Below are 19,420 nucleotides of genomic sequence, written 5' to 3'. Positions count from 1 at the left end.
CCCATTCCCTCTAGAGGGGTTTTCACAGCTCACTCATTGCTGCCCCGGACACTTCCACTTGTTGCAGCAAACAGCATGACTAAGGAACATTATGGGGTTGTGCCTGCGTCTCCCCAGCCCATGCAGCTCTGGCTCACTCGGGAGGTTGCTGGCCATATGCCTGCACACCTGCACAGTGCGCGTTAGAGGAAGCCCACCATGCTTGTCAAGCAGAGGTAGAACATCTTCACCCGCTTCCCTGTTCCTGAAGAGCAACCTCAGGCAACTTCAGACCTGCTCTCAAGGTCAGTCCTGCCGCCTGGCCGAGCAGCCATGCCCTTCAGGCCCCCAGGACCCTGGGTTTCACCTGGGAGTGTAGCACACTCAGCTTTTATCCCCCACACATCCCAGAAGGTGACCCATCTCGCCCTCCTGCCGTCAGTAGCATCCCCTGCTCCGTGGTACCCAGCGCATCTGGCCAGGACCCTGGGCTTGCACACACACTGCAGCCCCCCTTTGCTGGGCTAATTCCTCCCTATCTTCAGACCTTCCTAGGGCTCAGGAAGGATTCTCTGGACATTGCCGGGAATGAGGAAAGGAGCAGCAACCCGACTGCGACACACTGCCCGGAGCAGCACCAGCTCCCTGCCCCAGAGCGCAGCAGTGCCACGGCGCCCTTGTCGGATGGTGCAGCCGCCCCGAGCCAGCCAGACTGTTTCAATTAAGGGCCAGCTGCCGGCACGCGGTGCAAGTTAAAGCCGTTCTTCCATGCCCACAGCTCCTTGAACGTGACCTAGTAATGCAGGTGCTGTTTTCTTTCCTCCCGTGACAGCCGGCTGACTTGCAGAGCCGATGCCCTGCGGGCAGGAGGGAAACATCCATCCGTCTGTCTGCAGCGGTAGTGTTTAGCAGCCATGGGAAAAGGTGCTCCAGAAATGCAGGAGGCGACGTGAGCGCAGGTCTGCTCGAAACTGCCCTGGTGTACAGCTGACATGTTCCAGCCACCCAGCTGGCTGCTTCTCTAACATACTATTCCCTGTGCGTTTTCTTTCCCCCGGGGCCTGCTAATGCTTGCAAATGATGTCCTTAAATACCCGACCTTGCTTTCTGCACAAACCCTGTGCTCTGCTCCACTCAGCTGTGGAGTCCCAACAGCTACTGGTAAGGGTCTGGCAAGACGCTGCCGAGTCCCTCTCGCACAGCCTTCACAGGGACTTTGTTCCGAGACCCTTCCGGGAAACTGAGTCCTTGACCTGCAAGCGTGGCAGAGTGAAATCTGCTCCACTTGAAAGGTGTCCAAGCCTTCCCCTCCCCGACAGCCTGCCCTCAGCACCGAAGCCATTCACATCTCATTGCATAAAATGCCTTTACTCCCACCGTGGCTATCAAGATGGTTTTGGCAAACCCCAGCCACTCACTGATCTGGTTTTCTCCTCTAGGGCCTGTAAAGCAGCTGCTTTGCTCTTGTGTTACGCACGTTCGGCTGCAGAGCGCGGGAGGCTGCTGTGCCCGTCGGACAGCGAGGCTCAGCGGCGAGGCTCAGCATCCCGGCTCAGCACCCCCCCGGGCAGGGCTGGGCACACGGCTGCTCTCCCCACTGAAGCAAGCAGCCCTACCCGCTGCCCGGCAGGCTGACGGCTCAGCCGCGCTCACCCCGGTCCCGGGGGACCGGCACCCCCGGCCAGTGGCCCCCACCCTGGGCTGCCCCCCTGCCCCGCAGCCTCCCCGCGGCGGCCCGGCCCCGCCGAGCCAGCGCCCGGCCCGGCCCGCACCGCCCCGGCCGCTTACCTTCAGCCGCAGCCCCAGCGCGGCCGCCTCGCCCCGGCCGCGGCCCCGGGAAAGTCCCGGCCCGGCTCCGCCTCCCGGGGCTTCCCGGTCCCGGCTCCGCCCCGGCGGGGACAGCGGCAGGAGGGGCCGGGGCACCCCCCGACGGGACGGGACGTGCAACTCCAGCCTGCTGCATCCCGGGTGAACCCGCCTGTCTTCCGCCAGCCTGATACTCGGGACAGGGAACCGAGCCCCGGGCTGACGGCTGTGCCCCGAGACCCCCAGGACCCTTCGTCCCCCATCCCTTTGGACCCCGTCCCCAAAGCCGTTCGCTACCCCAGTCCTGCGCAGGGAAGGACGGTCTGCCTTGCCCTTGGCTGATTTTCACTTTTATTATTGTAAATTCACTGTTCTCTCTTTATATATATATTTTTAAAACATATATTAGATATAAAAGTCAGAAATGCTCCTCTTCAAACTACATATACTGGTGGATTTATAGGCCGACTTTGAAAAGATGGGCAAATCAGGAAGCCCACCTGATCAAATGCGCACAGCAGCAGCAAATGCCCCTCTCCAGGGACAAGGGAAAATTTATATATATATGTGTATATATATATATACGTAGATCTATATACACACACACACAGACGCACACACGCATTCATTCCCCTCTCCACCCCACCTCTCCACCCCAGCCCCCTGCCCAGGACGCCCCAGGCTGGGGCTCAGCCTGAGGAGGCTGGGGCTGAGCGGGACGGGCTCTCACCAGGCGGGCGCTGGCTGGGCTGAGCGCTGGGGAAGGCACTGAAGGACGGATTTGGGAGTCCCAGCAGAATGGGGCGCGGGCTTCCTCTGTTCCTACAGAAGTGCTTCCCCTCTCTACGCCTGCACTCCCCGGGTGGGAGGGCTGGCAGCAGCCCACTCCCCCGGGATGGGAGACCAGAGCTGGGGCGTGCAGGCTCCCCGGCAGGACAGCTTAGGTTGGCAGTGCCACGGAGGGGAAATCCGCCACTCTGCAGGCACTGTGCTTGCAGGACATCCCCGGTGCGACAGCAAATACAGAGACCCAGTTCCTAACCTAGCTGACCGCCAGGAAGCACGGGAATGCCATGGCCCAGGACATGAAACCTGTCTCAGCAATTCTCCTCCAAGCTGAAAAAATGTGGGAAAGTCATCAGCTGGAGGCATGGAAGGCCCTGAGCAGCAAGAGCCCTGGCTGGCAGGGCCAGTCTGGTCCAACCGGGGCTGCTGGTGTCATCCTGCACCAGTGCGAGGCACTACCCCACCCGGGCAGGCAGGCAGGGAGAGACTCCCCGCTGCCATCCTCACTGGGGGTGCAGACAGACCGGCACTGCCGTCACCTCCCGAGGAAGGGAAAAGGCACTCTGGGTTTTTGGCTCCTCTGACAGTCACAGCGGCCAGCTGGAAGGCTTGCTCTGCTGAACCCTACCCCTGTGGCCATGGAGGAGGGAGGAATGGCGATCCCCCCCTCCCCAGCACACCAGGCTTGTGTGGTGAGGGGAGGGTGAGCTCCCTGTTCCCCCACATCCCTTACAGAAGGGGGCCTCTGTATGATTGCCTCTGACCGCCCCCGACTCAGACGGGGCAACCCCAGAGGCTCAGGGGCAGATCCCAGCTCTGCCGATAGCAGCACCAGGCTGGCATCCCCGCACCCAGCAGTGACCCCAAACCCTGCGGGCAGGGAGGGGGCAGCTCCTGCAGGGGACACCGGCTGCCGGAGGAGCCCCGGCCGAAGCTCCCACCAGGAGGGGAGGGCACCGCACGCCCACGCGTGCACACACACGCACACACGCACCCCGAGGCAGCCAGGGTCTCGGAGACATTCAAGGCGGGGGAGTCACTGGCAGAGCCCGATTTGGGAGCCTCCACCGTGAGCGTGCCTCCCGTGGGGGTCAGGCCATAGCCAGGCCCTCCACGTGGCTGTGGATGTGGGCCGTGCTGGACACACCGCTCTCGCCTTTGTAACTTTTGGGGGCCCGGCTAGCTTTCAGCAGGACCAGGAAGGTGTCTGTGGAGATGGCCCCAAACTCAAAGGTGAAGGTGCCGTAGAAGACCAGGACATCGATGATGAACATCCACTCGCACAGGGCGGCCACATGCTGCAGCACGAAGCTCTCCTGGATAAAGAACACACCGCCTGAGGGCATCCTCGTCAAGGAAAGCACAGCTGGACCCCAACCACCCCACAGAGGACCACATCCCACTGCCACTGCACACTGGGGCGGCCGTGAGCAGCCCCTTCCGCAGGAAACACACCACCACCCCTAGAAACAAGAAACCCCACATGCTTCCCCCAGCACCAGGAGGGCCCTGGCACGGGTGAGGCGGTGGCACACGTGCCCACACCAGCCTCGGTAAATCACGGGACTGACACCAAGCGGGGATTTTCTGAAGAGGCCGGGGCAGGGGGAACTCAGGCTGCAGCCCTCAGGGCAAGCCGGGTGCCCGGCTGCCTCACCCTCCCCACACCCCTTGCCTCTGCCTCAAACCAGGCTGATGCTCCCCATCCTCCCGCGGGATGCAGTCAAAGTCGATAAAACTCATCAGCCCTCCATCCCCTTGGTAAGGGGGCTTAGGCTGCTGCGTCCCAGGCCAGCAGCACCCCCCATCCCTCTGCGCTGCCAGCTGGCTCACAAAAAGAGGGGGCCTGCTCCCTCTCCTCCAGGTCCTCCTGCTGCCAGAGCTTCTTTATGCTTCTCTCATGCCCACTGGGGACCTCTAGGGAAACCTACTGCCAGAGCCACCGCGGGCGAGGGGAATAGGCAGGTACCTCCCCCAGCCCTCCAGGTGAAGCCTCAGGCAGTACCCTGCCTTCTGCTAGCGAGACCAAGATCTGGGAGGGCTGGCGAGGCAGGGACCTGACCTGAGCAGGGTAGAGCCCTCTGCTCACTCCCCTCATTCCACCAGGAGAGGTCCCAGCCCTTTCCCCACACCGTCCCCATCACAGCTCGCTGCTTTCCCACTTCCAGTCCCTAGTGCCTACAGACCAGCATGGCCACGGCAGATGGGCACCAGTCCTGTCTCCCTTGTCCTTACATGCCCTGCCTGTTCCTCCCAGCTGGCACGGCCCTGTGGCACTCCTGCCCTTCCCAGCTCCCTGCCTGCTTCCCGGCCTGCCTGCCTGCTGCGGTCCCTGAGTGGGGACCCTCTGGCACGTCCCAGGCCTGCCAGCACCCGCCAGGCTCCTCCTGCACTACTCGCAGCAGCCAGACCCCAGCCAGCCTCTTTGGGACCTGTGGACAGGTCCTTTTTCCTCTTCCTGCCCAATAACCATCACCTTGTTTCCCAATTTACCCCTAACCTCAGTCCCAAATAAGCCCCTGGCTCCCTGGCCACACACTCAGGACCATTCTTCCAGCCCCAGCTCCGCCTGCCGCTGTGCCCTCCCTCCCTGGCGCGGTGTTCACAGACCCCAGCGCCTGCTCACCAAGGCCCCCCTTGTCCCATGGGCAGGTCAGCCGGTGGGTGCCAGTGAGCCCCGGCTGGCAGAGGTGCTGCCACGCACCCGCCTGGCACCCGCACAGAGCGTTTTTGTACTCGGCTTTGGCCGCATAGGTAACTCAGATGGACTTCGCATTGCCAAGATCTCAACATACCTTTATCTCATTAAAAAAATACAATTAACTGGCCTTTCCACTCTGCAAGGTGTGGGGCTGGAGCCTGCAGCAGTGGCTGGGTTGGGCTGCAGCAGCCAGGGCAGGGCTGGTTTGGGGCACCCCAGCACCCCGAGAGATGCCCACCAGCATCCCTTCCCCTCCTCGGCCCCTGCACAGCCCCGATACTGCTGCTCCTCCAGCCTACACCTGCAGCGAGCTGCCCGCCCTCAGCCCCCTGCCCAGCCCCTCTCCGGGCACCGTGCCCCACTGCCAGACCAAAGGATGGAGGATGTGGGGCGCGTACCCCCTCCCCAAGGACCACCTTTCGCCAGCCCATCCCGGATCTTCTCCCCACACCCTTCAGAAGGATACTGAAGACGAGGGTGAGGAGGGCCACAGCGGCGAGGATGCTACGTAAGTGGCCGGTCCAGTACTGCCCGCGAGTTTTGGCCATGCGGTAGGTGAGGATGGACTGCAGGAGCAGGAACAGCATGCTGGTGGGAAAGGCCACCCCCGCCCCGATGTAGTGCAGCACCTTGGCGTGATCCACCTGCGGGGGAGAGACCACTGGTGCCGGCACCCCGGGGTGCTCCCCCAGCACGACTCTGCTCCAGGGGGTGGGCTTGTGCCCAGGCAGAGGTGCAGGCAGTGCCAGAGGCAGGTCCAGGCAGCGCGCCCTGTGCCCGTCTCCTGGCTGAAGAGCAGATTTGGACCCACCATCTGCTGCTGGAATCTCAAAGCGCTTCTGTTTCTTTCATCCATGGGGTGGTAGCTCCCGAGCCCCTTTGGGCCCTGCCATGCCCGGGGGCGTGGGGCATGGGGCAGGCGCTGCTCTCTGCCCTGAGCAGCATCTGAGGCTGCCTGCACCCCCTCCTGGGGGTCACAGCCCTGCCTTCAGCAGAGCTGCTGAGCCACGGCTGGGGCACAAGGGGGACTGGGGCCAGCGAAGCTTCTCCCGGGGGGGTGGCACCGACAGCAGCCTCTTGCCAAGCAGAAGGGACCGGCTGCCGCAGGCAGCGGGCTGGCAGCTGCCGGGAGGCCGGTGCCTGGCAGCGCAGGCGTGGGGGTGAGCGCCGCCATCTGCCGCCAAGCCCTGGACTGCTCCGGACCCTGCGAGCACAGGCTCTGCCCAGACAGTTTCCTGGCATCGCCCCCCGAGCAGCAAACATCCACAGCGGAACGGCTGGGCAGCGGGAGCACCGGCAGCTTGGCCGGGTCTCTGGCTGGCTGGCACGTCCCTGCCCGCGCAGGGTCACGCCTCCATAGAGGGCACAGACCATGCAGAGGGTCTCAGATAAGGGTTAAATCAAACCCGACAGCTTAATCTGGACCAGAAACCATGAGTGCACAGGCAAAGAGGAGTCCCAGCGCCTGGGGAAGCACAGCGCCTGGTGGAGGTGAAGGAGCGCACGGACTGGGGGGCTGGACCAAAACAACCACCCCAAATCCTACACCGCCGAGCGCTGCCACTGCCCTGCTCCAGCCAAGGGCCCCTCCCGCCCCTCCCGCCCCCAGGACCCCCCGAGGAGATGCCTTACCTGGAAGTTGCCGACCATGGTGAGACCAGCGGCGCAGACCCAGCCGGTGGCCAGCCCCAGGGTGTTGAGGAGGGACGGCCCGAGGCGCTCCAGGAGGTGGGCGTAGCGCAGCAGCCCCACCAGGATGACTGCGGGAGGGGGACACAGCCCTGTCGCACGCTGCCGCCTGCAACCCCCAACACCCGCCCCTGTCCCCACCGGGGTGTGAGCGCCGCAGGGCGCCCCGCTCCCGGCCCCGCTCCCGGCCCCGCTCCCCCGGCAGCGGGCACTTACCCATGAAGGAGCCCAGGCTGCAGATGAGGCTGAAGAAGCAGCTCTCGGGAGGCAGGGTGCCACACTTGCTGTGGGGACAAGGCAAGGCCCGGGGACCCCTCAGCTGGGGGGCACTGGGGTGCGGCACTTGCCCCCCTCCCCAGGACATGCTCCTGGGTTGCCCCGGGGGGGCGTCTCGGAGCGGCTCTGACCCCACGCTCCCACCCTGTGGCTGCTCACCTGACGAGGGGGATGTGGTCCAGCGTGCAGCAGGAGCCGGGTCTGTCCACACCGCACGACTGGTTGTAATTCCTGCCGGGAGCAAAGGGACAGGCTAGGAGAGCTTAGCTGCTGCCCGGGACCCTCCTGCCTCCTGCCCACAGGCCCTGCAAGGGCGGCAGAGTTGCTCCCCAGCGAGCACAGCCCAACCCCAGGGACAAGCCCCCCCAGGGAGTGATCCACCACCCAACAGGGTCCTCCAAGAGCATCACGCCTGGGTTTCCACAGCCTGTCCCCTGCCTGCAGGCTCTGCTGCCCACCCGGAGTCCCTGCCTGCGAGGAAGAAGCCATGGCGGGGTGGGGGGCTGCATGCACCTGCTGGGTGCATGTGCTGGGGTGCTGGGCTCGGGGGGTTCTTGTAGCCCCATGCCCCAGGTGGGAGCGGGAGCACCCGTGTGCCAGCCCCGTCACACACATGCCTGGAGTGGGAGCACGGGTGGAGCCGGGCACGCAGCCACTGACGGCTCCGGGCTTGCACGGGATGGGCCGGAGCGCCGAGCTGAGCGGGAAACGGCCGTCATGGCACCCCGGGCAGTGCACCCCGCCTGGGAGAGAGGGAGCTGTCTGAGGAGCTGGGAGGAGCTGCCTGAGAGGGGACACGACAGGAGCAAGCCCCAGGCTGCCCTGGGGAGCCCGGCACCCCGGCAGGGCATCCCCCCGGGGGCCTGTTAGCAGCCCCCAGCGCTGCTGGGCTGGGGCAGGGCTCTGCTGCCCGCAACCACCACAGAGCCCTGGAAGTGCCTCTTGTGGCCACACACCCCACGAACCCCAGGGACCCAGGGCTCTTATCAGCCTGAGACACCTTCCTGTACCACAGCTGCTGCCTGCAATCATAACCAAATTCCCCCCTGTGGGGGTAGGTGCCCCCTCATCCTCCTGGCTCTCCCGGGAGCTGGCAGTGGATTTTTGGGCACCCCTTTGCTGCAGCATCACCCAGGCACCCGGCACCTCTGCCTGGCACGGCTGAGCAGGGCCCCCTCCCCACCCCGCAGGAAGGGAGCCCAAAGCCCTGTGCCCCAAAGGGCCCCCTCAGGCATCCCCAGCCCCATGGCGGGGACGGGAGCCATGGGAGTGCCAGCACTGCCCTGCCCCTGGCCCAGGCCGACCATCAGCCGCCTCCAGCCGCTCAGCAAGCACACGGTTAAAAAGGCCTTTTTGGAAAGGGCCGGGCTGGGCTCTGGTGTTTTTTCAGTCTCCTCCTTTACTGGTGGCTTTGTTTTCCGACTGCGAAACCCCAGCGAGGCGTGGATCCCCACAGCCTCCTCAAGGGCTGCTCTTGGGGCCGTGTTTGGTTTGGGAGGGTTTTTTTTATTATTATTTTGTTTAAAGTAAGCAGCCTGAGGCCGGGAAGCATTATTCATCATTAAGGGCTGGCTGTGCGGCAGAGACAACCCGACACACACATTCTTCCCAGGGCAGAATCAGCCATCAGGCAGGAAATGGCAGCGGGTTTTTTTTTTTCCCCCTTCTCCTTCAAACGCTCCAGCAAGAATTAAACTAACATGGATTTTTCTGGGCAGATTTTTAAGGAGACACAACAAGCCAAAAGCCCTGCAGAAGAAGTTGCCAAGAGAGCAAACAGGGTTTTTTTCCCAGCCCTCGCCCCTCCTGCACCTCGTCCCCCATCCCGGGGTGCTGCAGGCAGCTCTGCCCGTGGGGTGGCCGGGCACCGCAGGGCTGTCCCATCCCCCTGGCACTGCCAGATTTAGCCTCAAGCAAGCAAGCCTCAACCTTTTCCATGGAGACACACAGCCCTCTGTAATTCCCTAACCACTTATTTTCATACTTTCTCCATGCTGTGTGTTTTTTCAATGGCCTCCTTCTCCCTGCCTGGTTTGCAGCAGGGCTGGACCGTTCACCGGAGCAGCTGTAACCGCAGGCGAGCCTGGCTGGGGGAGGGAGGGCGGCTCTCAATAGCCCTGCTTGGCCCTGGCATCCTCACTGCTTTGCGAACGCGGGGCCCAACCCTGCCAGCAGCTAATCCCCAAGAGGCTCTGATCCCAAAAGCCACTCGTGGGGCCGGACAGGAGACACATGCCCTGGGGCGACTGCGCCCCATCACTGTCACCACTGTATCTCCCCACGTATCTCCTGGGGGAGAAGGTGGCTCTGTGCCCCGCTCAATGCTCCCACCTCTCCCACCATCTCAGCCCCCTCCCCGCACCAGCCTGGCCCCTGACCCCCTTTCAGCACGCTGACAGCTTCCCAGTGATCCGGCACAGCACGACACGGTTCAAGCGGGACAGGTCTGGAGGGGGACCTGACATTACTGGGGTCTTTAACTGAGTCAGTCCTTGGAAAAGGGCCCCCGCCACCCGCCCCAGGCCTTACCAGTTGTGGACGGGGCAGATATGGTTGTTGGAGAGTGCCATGGCATACCTGGGGGAGAGACAAAAACAGGGATTACCGCAGCCGCCCGCCTCCCTGCATCCCCGCTGCCGGATCCGGGGCCAGCCCCAGGGACCAGCTGCGGGAGCAGGGGGCTACAAGCCCTTGCTGCCTGCCAGGGGCCAGCGCTCACCCTGCGGCACCTCCCGGCTTTACAAAGCAGGAAAAAGAAAAGCAAGTGCATGAGCCCAGCCCATGCTCCGGGGAGCTCTTGTTGCTAGAACCAGAGCCCCCTGCCCGGTACCCCCATCCCCGCTGAGAGCCGTCTCCTGCTCTGGTTCAGTGTGGATGCAGCTGCTCCTGCGGGGCCTCTTCCCCTTTGCACTGCCGTGCTCCCCAGGCTCTGGGGGACTGCTCTGCCGCAGAGTCCCCCATCCCAGCATCGGGGCTCTCCACCGGCCTACAGCCATGCAGGGTGTCACCTGATGGCTACTGGGCTCTGCTGTGCTTCCCCCGGCCCCTGGCTGGCTGGCACCTGGAGCTAATAAAGTCTGGAAAAGTAGCCGGTGCTTTGGCAGGGCATTTTGGGCAGATCAGCTCCATCGAGCATTTCGTTGTGGAGTCACCCCTGCACCTTGGTTCAGCTCCAGGGGGATCTCGGCCCCGTAGCCCCCCCAGCCGGCGAGGAGCCCTCCCGCCTGGCAGCCATAGCAGCGGGCGGCCCCGCACTGTTCAAATCGTCGCCGCCAGCGGCCGTAAACAGCTCAGGTTAAAAATAGGCCCCGACACCAATACCGGTAAGAAAACCCTTCTCCCGCCCGAGCTGGCCACGTAACAGCCGGGCTGCGAAAAGGATGATCCCAGCAGAGAGGCATTGGGGCAAAGAGCGGAACAGCTGGGGGGAATGAAGGGGCAGCGCTGCCCACCCCCAGGGCCGCCCACCAAGAGCATCACCTCCCTGCAGACCCCTTGCCCAGCCACTTCCCAGACAGGTCTCCCCCAAGCACCCAGTCCCTGTCCCAGCCCTCTGTGCCCTCCTGGGAGAGGGCAATAAGCCAAGAGAGGCACAAACAGCACTGCCCTTCCCCAGCGGGATGCGTCCCCACCCGCCCGGTCCCCCCTCACGGCTCTGCATCCTTGGCATGGCTGGCGGGGCCCCGCATGGGCCACGCGCTCCCACATGCAGCCGCCCAGCCTCACCCTGCCACTGTGCTGACAGGGGACACAGCATCCCCCGGGCAGTTGCAGGACATGTTTGGGGCCACAAAAAAGGGCCTGAGACACCCCCTTCCAGGGCAGCTCTAACTGTGAGGACCATGAGCAGCACCATCCATCCACGCTGCTCTGGGCTGGAGGGGCATCTGCCCTTCAGGGTCACCCACAGGAGACGACCAGGGTTACGCAGGGCGTCTAGGGCAAAAACTTGGAGCATGAGTTCCCTGCACCAGGGTCAGCATTCGGCTTTGTCGCAGTGGACAGGGGATACCACAGAGGGGAAGCTCTCAGAGGGACCTACGTGGTATGGGGTACGTTTGCTCCATCCCACACCTGAGAAAGTCCCACCACCTAAGCTGGGGCTCCCTGTGCCTGCGGTAGTGACAGGGCAGGACAGCCCTATGTGACCAGCTGAGATCCCAGGGCCAAGGCCCCGGGAAGGGATTGGCAGGGTGGGCTAGTGCTGCTCACCCAGATGACAGAGCCTCTGCCCCCAGCACAACAGACAAATGCCCCCTGGCTCTCCCATCCATCCACCTGGGGCCAGGACGGGATGGGTGCTCACGTGCTGGTTACGGCCCTAGCGCGGCAGGACCTGGGCTGGTGGCATCACTCCCAAGGCCATTCCCGTGCTGCCCAAGCATCGGCTGCACTCATGCCTGGACAGGGGCATGCGATCCCACAGGGTGTCAGGGGCGCGAGGCCAGGGAGGCAGATGCCAGCGCTGCTGCAGGGAACGCAGCGACCACGCAGGGTGGCTATGGGGGGACGGGGAGGTGTGGGAGCGACTGAGCGTGCAGAAGTGCCCCGACACGACGCGGGCCCAGCGGTGCCCCGCAACCCCCCGCCCCGCAGCATCCCGCACCATCCTCCAGCCCCCCCGCCCGACAGCATTCCGCCCTGCAGCCCGGGCGGCCCCGGCCTCGCCGGCGGCGGGGGGGGCTGGCGGCGGCTCCGGGCCGTCCCGCGGCACTTACACGATCCACATGCCGGTGATGGTGAAGGCAGGCAGCGTGACGGGCAGGATCCCCCAGGCCGGCATCCTGGGGCCGGGCATGCCCCGCCGGGCTACGGGCGAGCGGGGCCGCCGAGGGAGCCTCCCCGCTGCCTCCTGCTGCCGGGCCGCCGCCGGGCCGCGCTCCCCATGGGCGGCCGGGCCGGGGCCGGGCGGGCGGAGCGAGGTCCGGCCGTGCGGGGCCGAGCCGAGCCGAGCCGCGCCGGGACAGCCCAGCCCGGCCCCGCCCCACGGGCAGCGCGGGTCCCGCTCGGCGGGCAGGGCCCGCCCCGTCCGGCGGGGAGCGGCGAGCGGGGAGCGGGGAGCGGCGAGCGGGGACGGCCCGGCGCGGCCCCGGGCGCCACGTGGCGGCCGTGCTGCCGGCCCGGGAGGATGCGCCGGCACCCCGGGGCGGGCAGGGCTGGGGAAGGGCAGCCGGCAGGCGAGGAGCGGCGATTGCACGAAGCCGCTAACGCTCGGGTCGGCAGGGCAGGCAGGCTGTGGTCGGAGCAATCCCGAGAGCGCGGTCTGCTGTCCCTTGTCCTCTGCAGGACCCAGCCGAGGTGGAGAGACAGACTGCTGCTCGGCAAGACCCCCAGGGCAGGGATGTGCCCCACAGCACTGGCAGCGGCCCCAAGAAAAGATCACAGAGGGGACAGTACGGCACGGCACAGCAGCAAACACTCCCTTCCTGGAGCTGCAGCCTGGAGCAGCCTTTGCCAAGGCTGAATCGGCTAGCAGCAGCCCGCTGCAAGGCGCTGGGGACTCTCTCCCCAGCCCCAGATGATGCTCTCTGTGCCCCAAACACCATCTCTGTGCCCACATCCATGAGGCCGTGGGCTCCCCCAGCAAGCATGGCCCAAAGGGCACTGTCTCAGTGCAGGAGTGAGGCAGGAGGTACAGCACCAGGTAACGGTTGGGCACAGAAGACCTTGCTCAATCCCCTCTTCTTCCTCGTGGGAAGAGGGTTAACAAGGGCTCAGCCTTCCCTCCTGAAGTCACGGCTCAGCCTGTGCTCCTCTGTTGACTGATCTTGTGCTCTCGCCAAATGGCTAGCGACCCCTCAGCTGCCTCACACACACGGCAAGCCACCGCCTGCCTGCACCATCCCAACCCAGTTAGTCTGACCGCACCTTGCCCAGACACTTTCTACAAATGGCTCAACTAGGGATTAAGTTTAGCAACCACCCACCAACCCTGCTGCCCAGAGAAATTTCCATTTTTCTTACGTGGAAAACCTGGAAAGAGGAAGCACGACTTCCCCTGGCAGAGAAGCCAGGTTGCGGCAAGGCCACGGCAGCTCTGTTTCCCTATCGGTAACTCAGCAATAACCCACTCTCGCACCCCGCGACTGCTTGCGGGCGTGTGTTTGCAAGTCCCAAAACATCCGGCGTAGCCAAAGGGTGCATGCACCCCTCGGGCCCCGGAGCGGCTGGTGCTCATGAAGCCTGCACCTTCCCGCTGCCTTCTGCTGAGAGAAGCTGCCCGGGAGCAGGACCTGCCCCGGCCTGCGGGGGAGTGGAGCTCCGCCTGCCCACCAGCCGGCCCGGGCCAGGGTGCGGTTACGGAAGGAGGAGCAGTATTGCACACTGGGACTTGTAGGCTCGGGGGATCGCATCTTCCTACGCGGCGAATGGCGCTCCAGGCAGCCTCCTGGCAGGCCCAGGGTCGCTCCTTGCTGTGCAGCACGTCAGGTCCCTGACCCTTCGCTGCAGGGGCTGCACTCCGGAACTTTGCTCCCGAGCCGGTCGTACTCCAACAGCTGTGCCCCGAGGCTCTGCCCGCCGGCAGGCAGCGGCGCTGGCCCTGCCTCTCCCGGCAGCCCCGCGGGCGGACCGCGGAGGGAGCAACGCCGGCCAGGGCAGGCGCCGAGCAGCCGCGCAGCTGCTGCCGCCTCCTGCAGCCTTGGTGGGGCTCAGATTGCTCCCGGGCCACGGGGGGAGCGGTAGAACCCCGCCGGGCCGCCTTCCCTGCAGGTGGGGCGAAGGAGCGGGGCACAGGATACTTTAGGCTCCGTAACAGGCGCAGATTTTTCCGGCGGAGTTCAACAGTTGGCATTTCGAGGAGTGAGGGTAACTTCTAAAAAAGCCAGCTCATTTGCTGGAAGATACTTCATGGAAATCTTTCCTACAGATCAAGTCTTCTGAGTATGCTCAGATTCAATTAAAAAATTGAATCTAAAAGCAGCATTGCTTCAGTTTCACAAATTTCAGTGCCAAATTTATGTTTTACAGCCAGGGCTTATCTTTCAATAGGGCTTTCTCCCACTGGGAAGCTTCACACCAATGAGGAAAATACCAGCTCCACAGTAAAGTGTCCTACTGACACATGCTAAATCCCAATACTAATTTCTATTCTGTTTCAGCAGTGGAAGTTCTTGATGTAATATGAACAGAAGAGGTACGTAAATCCAAACCAGGGTGATGTCTGTCCAGCCTCCTCTGGAAAACAGTGAGTCAGACCTGTAAAAATGAGAAAGAAGTCCAAGACTAGAAGTATATGCTGGGACAAACCTGAAGGCAAGTGTTGTGAACACCGCTCCTCACCAACAGCCGCAGGTAGTATGACTGTCTCTTATGTAATTTAAGTTACAAATAGAGTTCAAGAGACTTATCCATAAAAATATGTATCACAGCACATGCTACCTGTCAATTGATTCTGATCTCCTTTCAGTTCAAACACTTTCCCTGTTATTTTTTCTCTGTAACACATGAAACCTCGTCATTGCAAAATCCAAACAACATTCAAAGAAATTTTTTCTGGTTTTCCCGTCCATTCCTATTCACAGTCTAGTGAAAACTGCTTAAAGTGTAATTCTGTCTGTCTTTCCAGCCGACATTCTTTCCATTCCAGTCCCGCTTCCTGCAGTTTCCTCGGGTGCAGGGTGCTTTGCACCACAATTGTCTGAATTAAGATGTAATGCTTTCAGTAGAAACTGGGTTTGCAAACACAGTTTAAAACATAGCATCCCTCAAACAACTATCTGAAGGCAGCAGGAAAAACTGGGCTTTGCTATTAGCTGACACCACTCCAAGAAGTCAAAGGACCATTCGGGGATCAGAGGGCAGTAGTGCTGACATCAAGGCACTTGACAATTGAGCAATGGTTTACAAAGGATTAATCATCTAAAGGTTTCAGCGAGCATTTTGGAGACAGCTCAGAAAAACAGAGCTGTAAATAAAAGTGAAGGCTCAGAAATACAAGGCAGAGGCGGGCTGGATACAGAAGGGCCATGGGCAGCATAAGGATTCAAATACATGAATGAAAACATCTAAGGGCTGGAAGGACACAATCTGGAAGCAATGGAGGGTGAGGAAGAGAAGGCTGCAGCAGTGAAAATACTCCAGGAATGGTGGAAATGGGGTAAGGGAACCAGGATTTATTAACGGGACTTTCCCCGTATGCACATTGCTCTTCCATTATGCAATATTTAGACCTTTGCTCATGCAATTCAAACTCCAAGTTTTCAAACCCTTTATCAAGCCCATAGGAGTGTCTTGGAATCCTTGTGATAGAGAAGGCATTGGTGTCTCATGCAGCTCTAAGGACGCTCCAGCACTGCATGCATCTTGCCACATGACGAAGTAGAAAGTATCAGGAGGGAAGTATGTATGGTTGTCCATATCCATGGCAAGCATTATCCCTGGAAGAGCCCAGGATCTCTCATGCCCTCTCCCAAGTCCAAGTCCTATCAGTGGAAACAAGGATTTCTTCCTCACCAGACAGAAAATGCTCCTTTCTCCAAAGTCAGCCAGGTTGTCACCGAGGTCTGTGTTCTGGCTGCGTGCCGAGATGCCGCAGGGCACCTGCTCCTCAGCCCTAGTCTCTGCCCTCAGTCCTGGTGGTGCATGAGCACATAACACCAGAAATTTTACAGCCGACACGTCTTGCCAGAAGCAAGAGCAATCTAGCTGTTACAGCTCTGCTTTGCCCATGATGGGAACCATTTCTGCTTAGCCTCTTGATGGCCAGCCTCCACTGCAGCCCCTCCATGAGCTGACCATTTGTTAGGGCAAGTCCCTCGGTGCTCCCCATAGACAGAGCACACCGTTAGAGGATCCTGGTACATGGAGCCAGGGGTCTGCCTGGGCACAGCACCTTGACAACTAAACTCCACTCTTCCCAAAGCTCTGAGCCGCAGAACCGTGACAGAAAAGGAGTGCAACACTGGAGCATTCATTTACAGGATGTATTTATTACACTGTAAAAAGTCCATTGGATTTGGAGCCATTTACTCTATATGTACACTGGTTGTACTCCCACCCCAACCGTAGGTTCCTCTCAGTACAGTATACACCGGGTTGGAGTCATGCCCATGCCCCTCCCAGTCACCAGTGGGATTTCCGAGATTGATGTTATCGAGCATTTAGCAACTAATCGAGAGAGGAGGAAGAACAGAGATGCAGCTCTTGCCAGGCAGCCAGCTCTGCTCTGGCCATGGAGGGGTGGAAGAGCAGGACATCCCTGCTGCAAGGCAGAAGCACAAGAATGACTACCAGGGCCTCGGCTGCAGGGATGTTCTAGGCAGAGGAGGAGGTGGGCTCCCAACAACTAGAAGATGCAGAAGTGTGCAATCTCTGCAGAGCTTCCCAGAAAAAGCACAGCATACTTGCTGGGCATCTGTCAGCAGGTGCCACAGATCCCCACATCTTCTCTAGCTGAAGAGGATGTTCTTCTAAAGAATGGGGTGTCCAGCCCCATTCTTTAGGAGAGGCCAATGTAGCAAGTGGTGCACAACATAGCGCTGCTGCGCACGCCGGGGGAGTGGCTCCCCAACCGCTGTTTGAGAGACGGCCATGGTGCTCTGCTCTCAGCTCACAGGACTCTGCATTTCCTTCTCATCTGCTCAACTAGGCAGAGCCTTCTGAATTTGTGCTTTCCATCCAGGAAGCCTGATTACATTTACAGGAGGAGGGAGGAAAGCAGTGCTGCCCCTACCAGACTCCCCTGCTGCCTACTCCCTATCTGGCATGGGGATTGCTGTGATCCATGTTGCAGAAGGAAAGCATGTGGCTACAGCAGACAAGAAGCCCTATGTAGCAAGCTGGGAGCTGCACTGTAAGCAATCCACATTTCTACACAAAATTCTCAACCTGCTGAACCCAGGCATGCCCAGAGACCAAACAAAGCAGTGCGACCAGAAGCATGGGCAGGAAAGCTAGGGAATGGCTAGGGAATTGTCCAGGGACTGGACTGAATAATCTGAAAGGCAGTCCTGTACTGCAGACCCTCTCTGGTGTGACATCAAAGAGTTTTCCCTCTTCACCAGATGAACTGGTGGCAGCTTGGTCCCAGGCTGCTGGGTGCGGGTGTTGCCTGGCCCCTGAGATTGTGAAGGCAGGAAGGAGACTGGTCAGAGGAACTGGGCACCCCTCCAAGACGACAGGGATTTCTACGCAGATTTCTAGGTGGTTGCCACAAGAAGGGAGCAGAATGTGATGTGCTCCAGGGGATTGTGGCAGCAGCCCTTCTGCTCAGGTTAGCATCACCTTCTAAAACAAACATGCCCGCTATCAGAGAACATTTGGCCAGCATCCTCCACCCACAGAGCTTCCTCAGCAGACAGTTCTCAGACACCCTCGAACTAATTGACTTCAGAGGTTGTCATGGGGTCAGTGGGCCGTGGAGTAGCTAAGAGGGGAACAGGAGAGGTGGCTTCAATTAGGGCTGGGTTGAGAATGATTGGAAGAGTCATAGGTGGCACCCCAACCTGCAGGGGAGAGGCAAGAGGCTGCAGGATGAGTGGCGGCTGTGCTGTCGTAGGAGGTATGTCTGTAACGTGGCTTGTCTTTGTTGGAGCTGATGCTGGGAAAGAAGGAGAGGCAGAGGTGCTGATGGTGGGTAAGGCAGGTGCAGTGGCTCTCTCAGACTCTGGAAAAAGGAAGAAACAAAATATATCCTTACACAGTCCCTGACAAAGTCACCTTTCAGCTCAAAGCTAAGCAGGGCTGAAGATCAACTCAGAGGCCTTTTCAGACTTGCCCCTTCCACATACCTTCATACAAGGCCCCGAGGAGCAGGTGCCGATCACAGGCATTCTGCCCCAACCTCTGCCCACCCCAATAACCTCAGCAAGAAGGCCACAACCTATCCATTTGGAAGCACAACAGTTCCACAACACCAGAGGCCTGGTCACTGTAGATCACGCTAAACCAAGGAAAAGCAGATCCATGCCACCGTGCTGGGAAGATGATTCCAGAAAGAAGAAAATGGGACTCACCACTGGCACCCAGTTCACAGGGCTTCTCCAAAGGAGCCAGGTGGGGGGCTGGTCTCACATCCCCTGCAGGAGAAGGGGGCAGGGCAGACACTATTGATTTCTGATGCTGCTGCTCCATTGATATGCTGGGGACAGGATCTAGGAAAACAAAAGTAGTAGTGAGCCCACACACCAGTTTGCTCACTCCTTTTGCCCACCTTCAGTTTGCCCTCCTTGTGCCATGCTCCCACAGCCTCCTGCAACAATCATTTTATCAGCATCCAGGCACTATGGCAGCTGGGTACTGGACAAGGTGCAAGCACTGGGTCCAAGACCTGTTTTCTTAAGGTTTCTCAGCCCCTTGTACCTTGGATGACTGTCTGTTTGAAGAGCTCATCCCGCAGCCTAGGTAAGAAACAGTCAATCCGCTCCCAGGTGATCTCCCAGAGATCCGAGTATCCTGTCCGTGAGTCAGCACTGTGGAATATCCCAGCTGTATCCATTACCAGCAGCATATTCTTCAGAGACTCTGGGATGGCCTCCAGCTGTAATCAGAGACACTCCTCAGGACACAGAGAATGGACATATAGCAATGAACAAAACAGCTGATGGGCTGCCTTGGAAACAGAGGCCAAGGGGAGAGACCATAGAATAAAGTGGTTTTGGAAGGGTTAAAAGGTTAAAAAAACCCCGCAAACCAAAACACCTTTAAAGTTCAGAAGGTTAAAACCGATGAATGGTTGTTCAAAGAACCACAGCATCACTTTCAGCAGCTTACCAGTAAGTCACTGGAGCCAGCATGCATATATTTGTCCATGAAGTCCAGGATTGTAAGCCACAGGGCAGCAAAGGTGGTCAGTGAGAGCAGCGGGGAGAGATGCTGTAGGAACACCTAGAATAAAACCACAACTACTGTCAACAAGTAGTATCAGGGCTGCTGCTCATGGCTTGACAAGCCAGTCTTGCAAATCTGGAATTCCCCCTCCTTGTGGCAGGCTAGGAGCATGCACTGGCCCAGCCTGAGGATGCCAGAGGCCTCCACTCTTCTGAGCTGCATAGGTAGAGGAGTGGATCTTGTCTCCTTTGCATGAGGTCACTGCAGTCTGCACCACCATGTCTTCCAGCCCTTCCAGACTCTCTGCCTTCGGTCAGTACTATCAGCTTGTGACATGCATCATTTCACCACTAGAACAGACTGTCTTCAACTAAAGTCGAGTGAAATACTTCCCTCTCCATCCTTCATAAAGTC

The 19,420-nt window shown here is 60.4% G+C and overlaps 2 protein-coding genes across 5 annotated transcripts in view; both read right to left on the bottom strand.

The window, feature by feature from the left end:
• Nucleotides 1–2,088: 2,088 nt before the first annotated feature.
• On the bottom strand, nucleotides 2,089–12,051 carry TMEM150A (transmembrane protein 150A). Its single transcript, XM_075154529.1, has 7 exons — nucleotides 11,956–12,051; nucleotides 9,767–9,814; nucleotides 7,397–7,468; nucleotides 7,178–7,245; nucleotides 6,905–7,032; nucleotides 5,739–5,916; nucleotides 2,089–3,907 (listed from the first exon to the last, which is right to left on the bottom strand). Exons 1-7 carry the CDS (start codon nucleotides 12,033–12,035, stop codon nucleotides 3,663–3,665), a joined length of 819 nt encoding a protein of 272 aa, XP_075010630.1. The 5' UTR covers nucleotides 12,036–12,051; the 3' UTR covers nucleotides 2,089–3,662.
• A 2,090-nt stretch (nucleotides 12,052–14,141) lies between these two features.
• The window catches only part of GBF1 (golgi brefeldin A resistant guanine nucleotide exchange factor 1), a 110,905-nt gene continuing 105,626 nt past the window's right edge, over nucleotides 14,142–19,420 (bottom strand). For 3 of the 4 annotated variants that reach the window (XM_075154510.1, XM_075154507.1, XM_075154508.1), the window contains 4 exons: nucleotides 18,950–19,063; nucleotides 18,539–18,716; nucleotides 18,193–18,330; nucleotides 16,148–17,843 (listed from right to left, as the gene is read on the bottom strand). In XM_075154510.1, the coding sequence (XP_075010611.1) occupies nucleotides 17,557–17,843; nucleotides 18,193–18,330; nucleotides 18,539–18,716; nucleotides 18,950–19,063 (717 nt within the window). In that variant the 3' untranslated portion in view covers nucleotides 16,148–17,556. Of the gene's footprint in view, nucleotides 14,435–16,147; nucleotides 17,844–18,192; nucleotides 18,331–18,538; nucleotides 18,717–18,949; nucleotides 19,064–19,420 lie in introns of those variants that run through there. The other variant, XM_075154509.1, reaches the window with a different exon arrangement.

Source organism: Calonectris borealis, chromosome 7, assembly GCF_964195595.1.
Source record: "Calonectris borealis chromosome 7, bCalBor7.hap1.2, whole genome shotgun sequence".
NCBI classification, from domain to species: Eukaryota; Metazoa; Chordata; class Aves; order Procellariiformes; family Procellariidae; genus Calonectris; species Calonectris borealis.
This window is presented reverse-complemented; position numbering and strand designations above follow the sequence as displayed.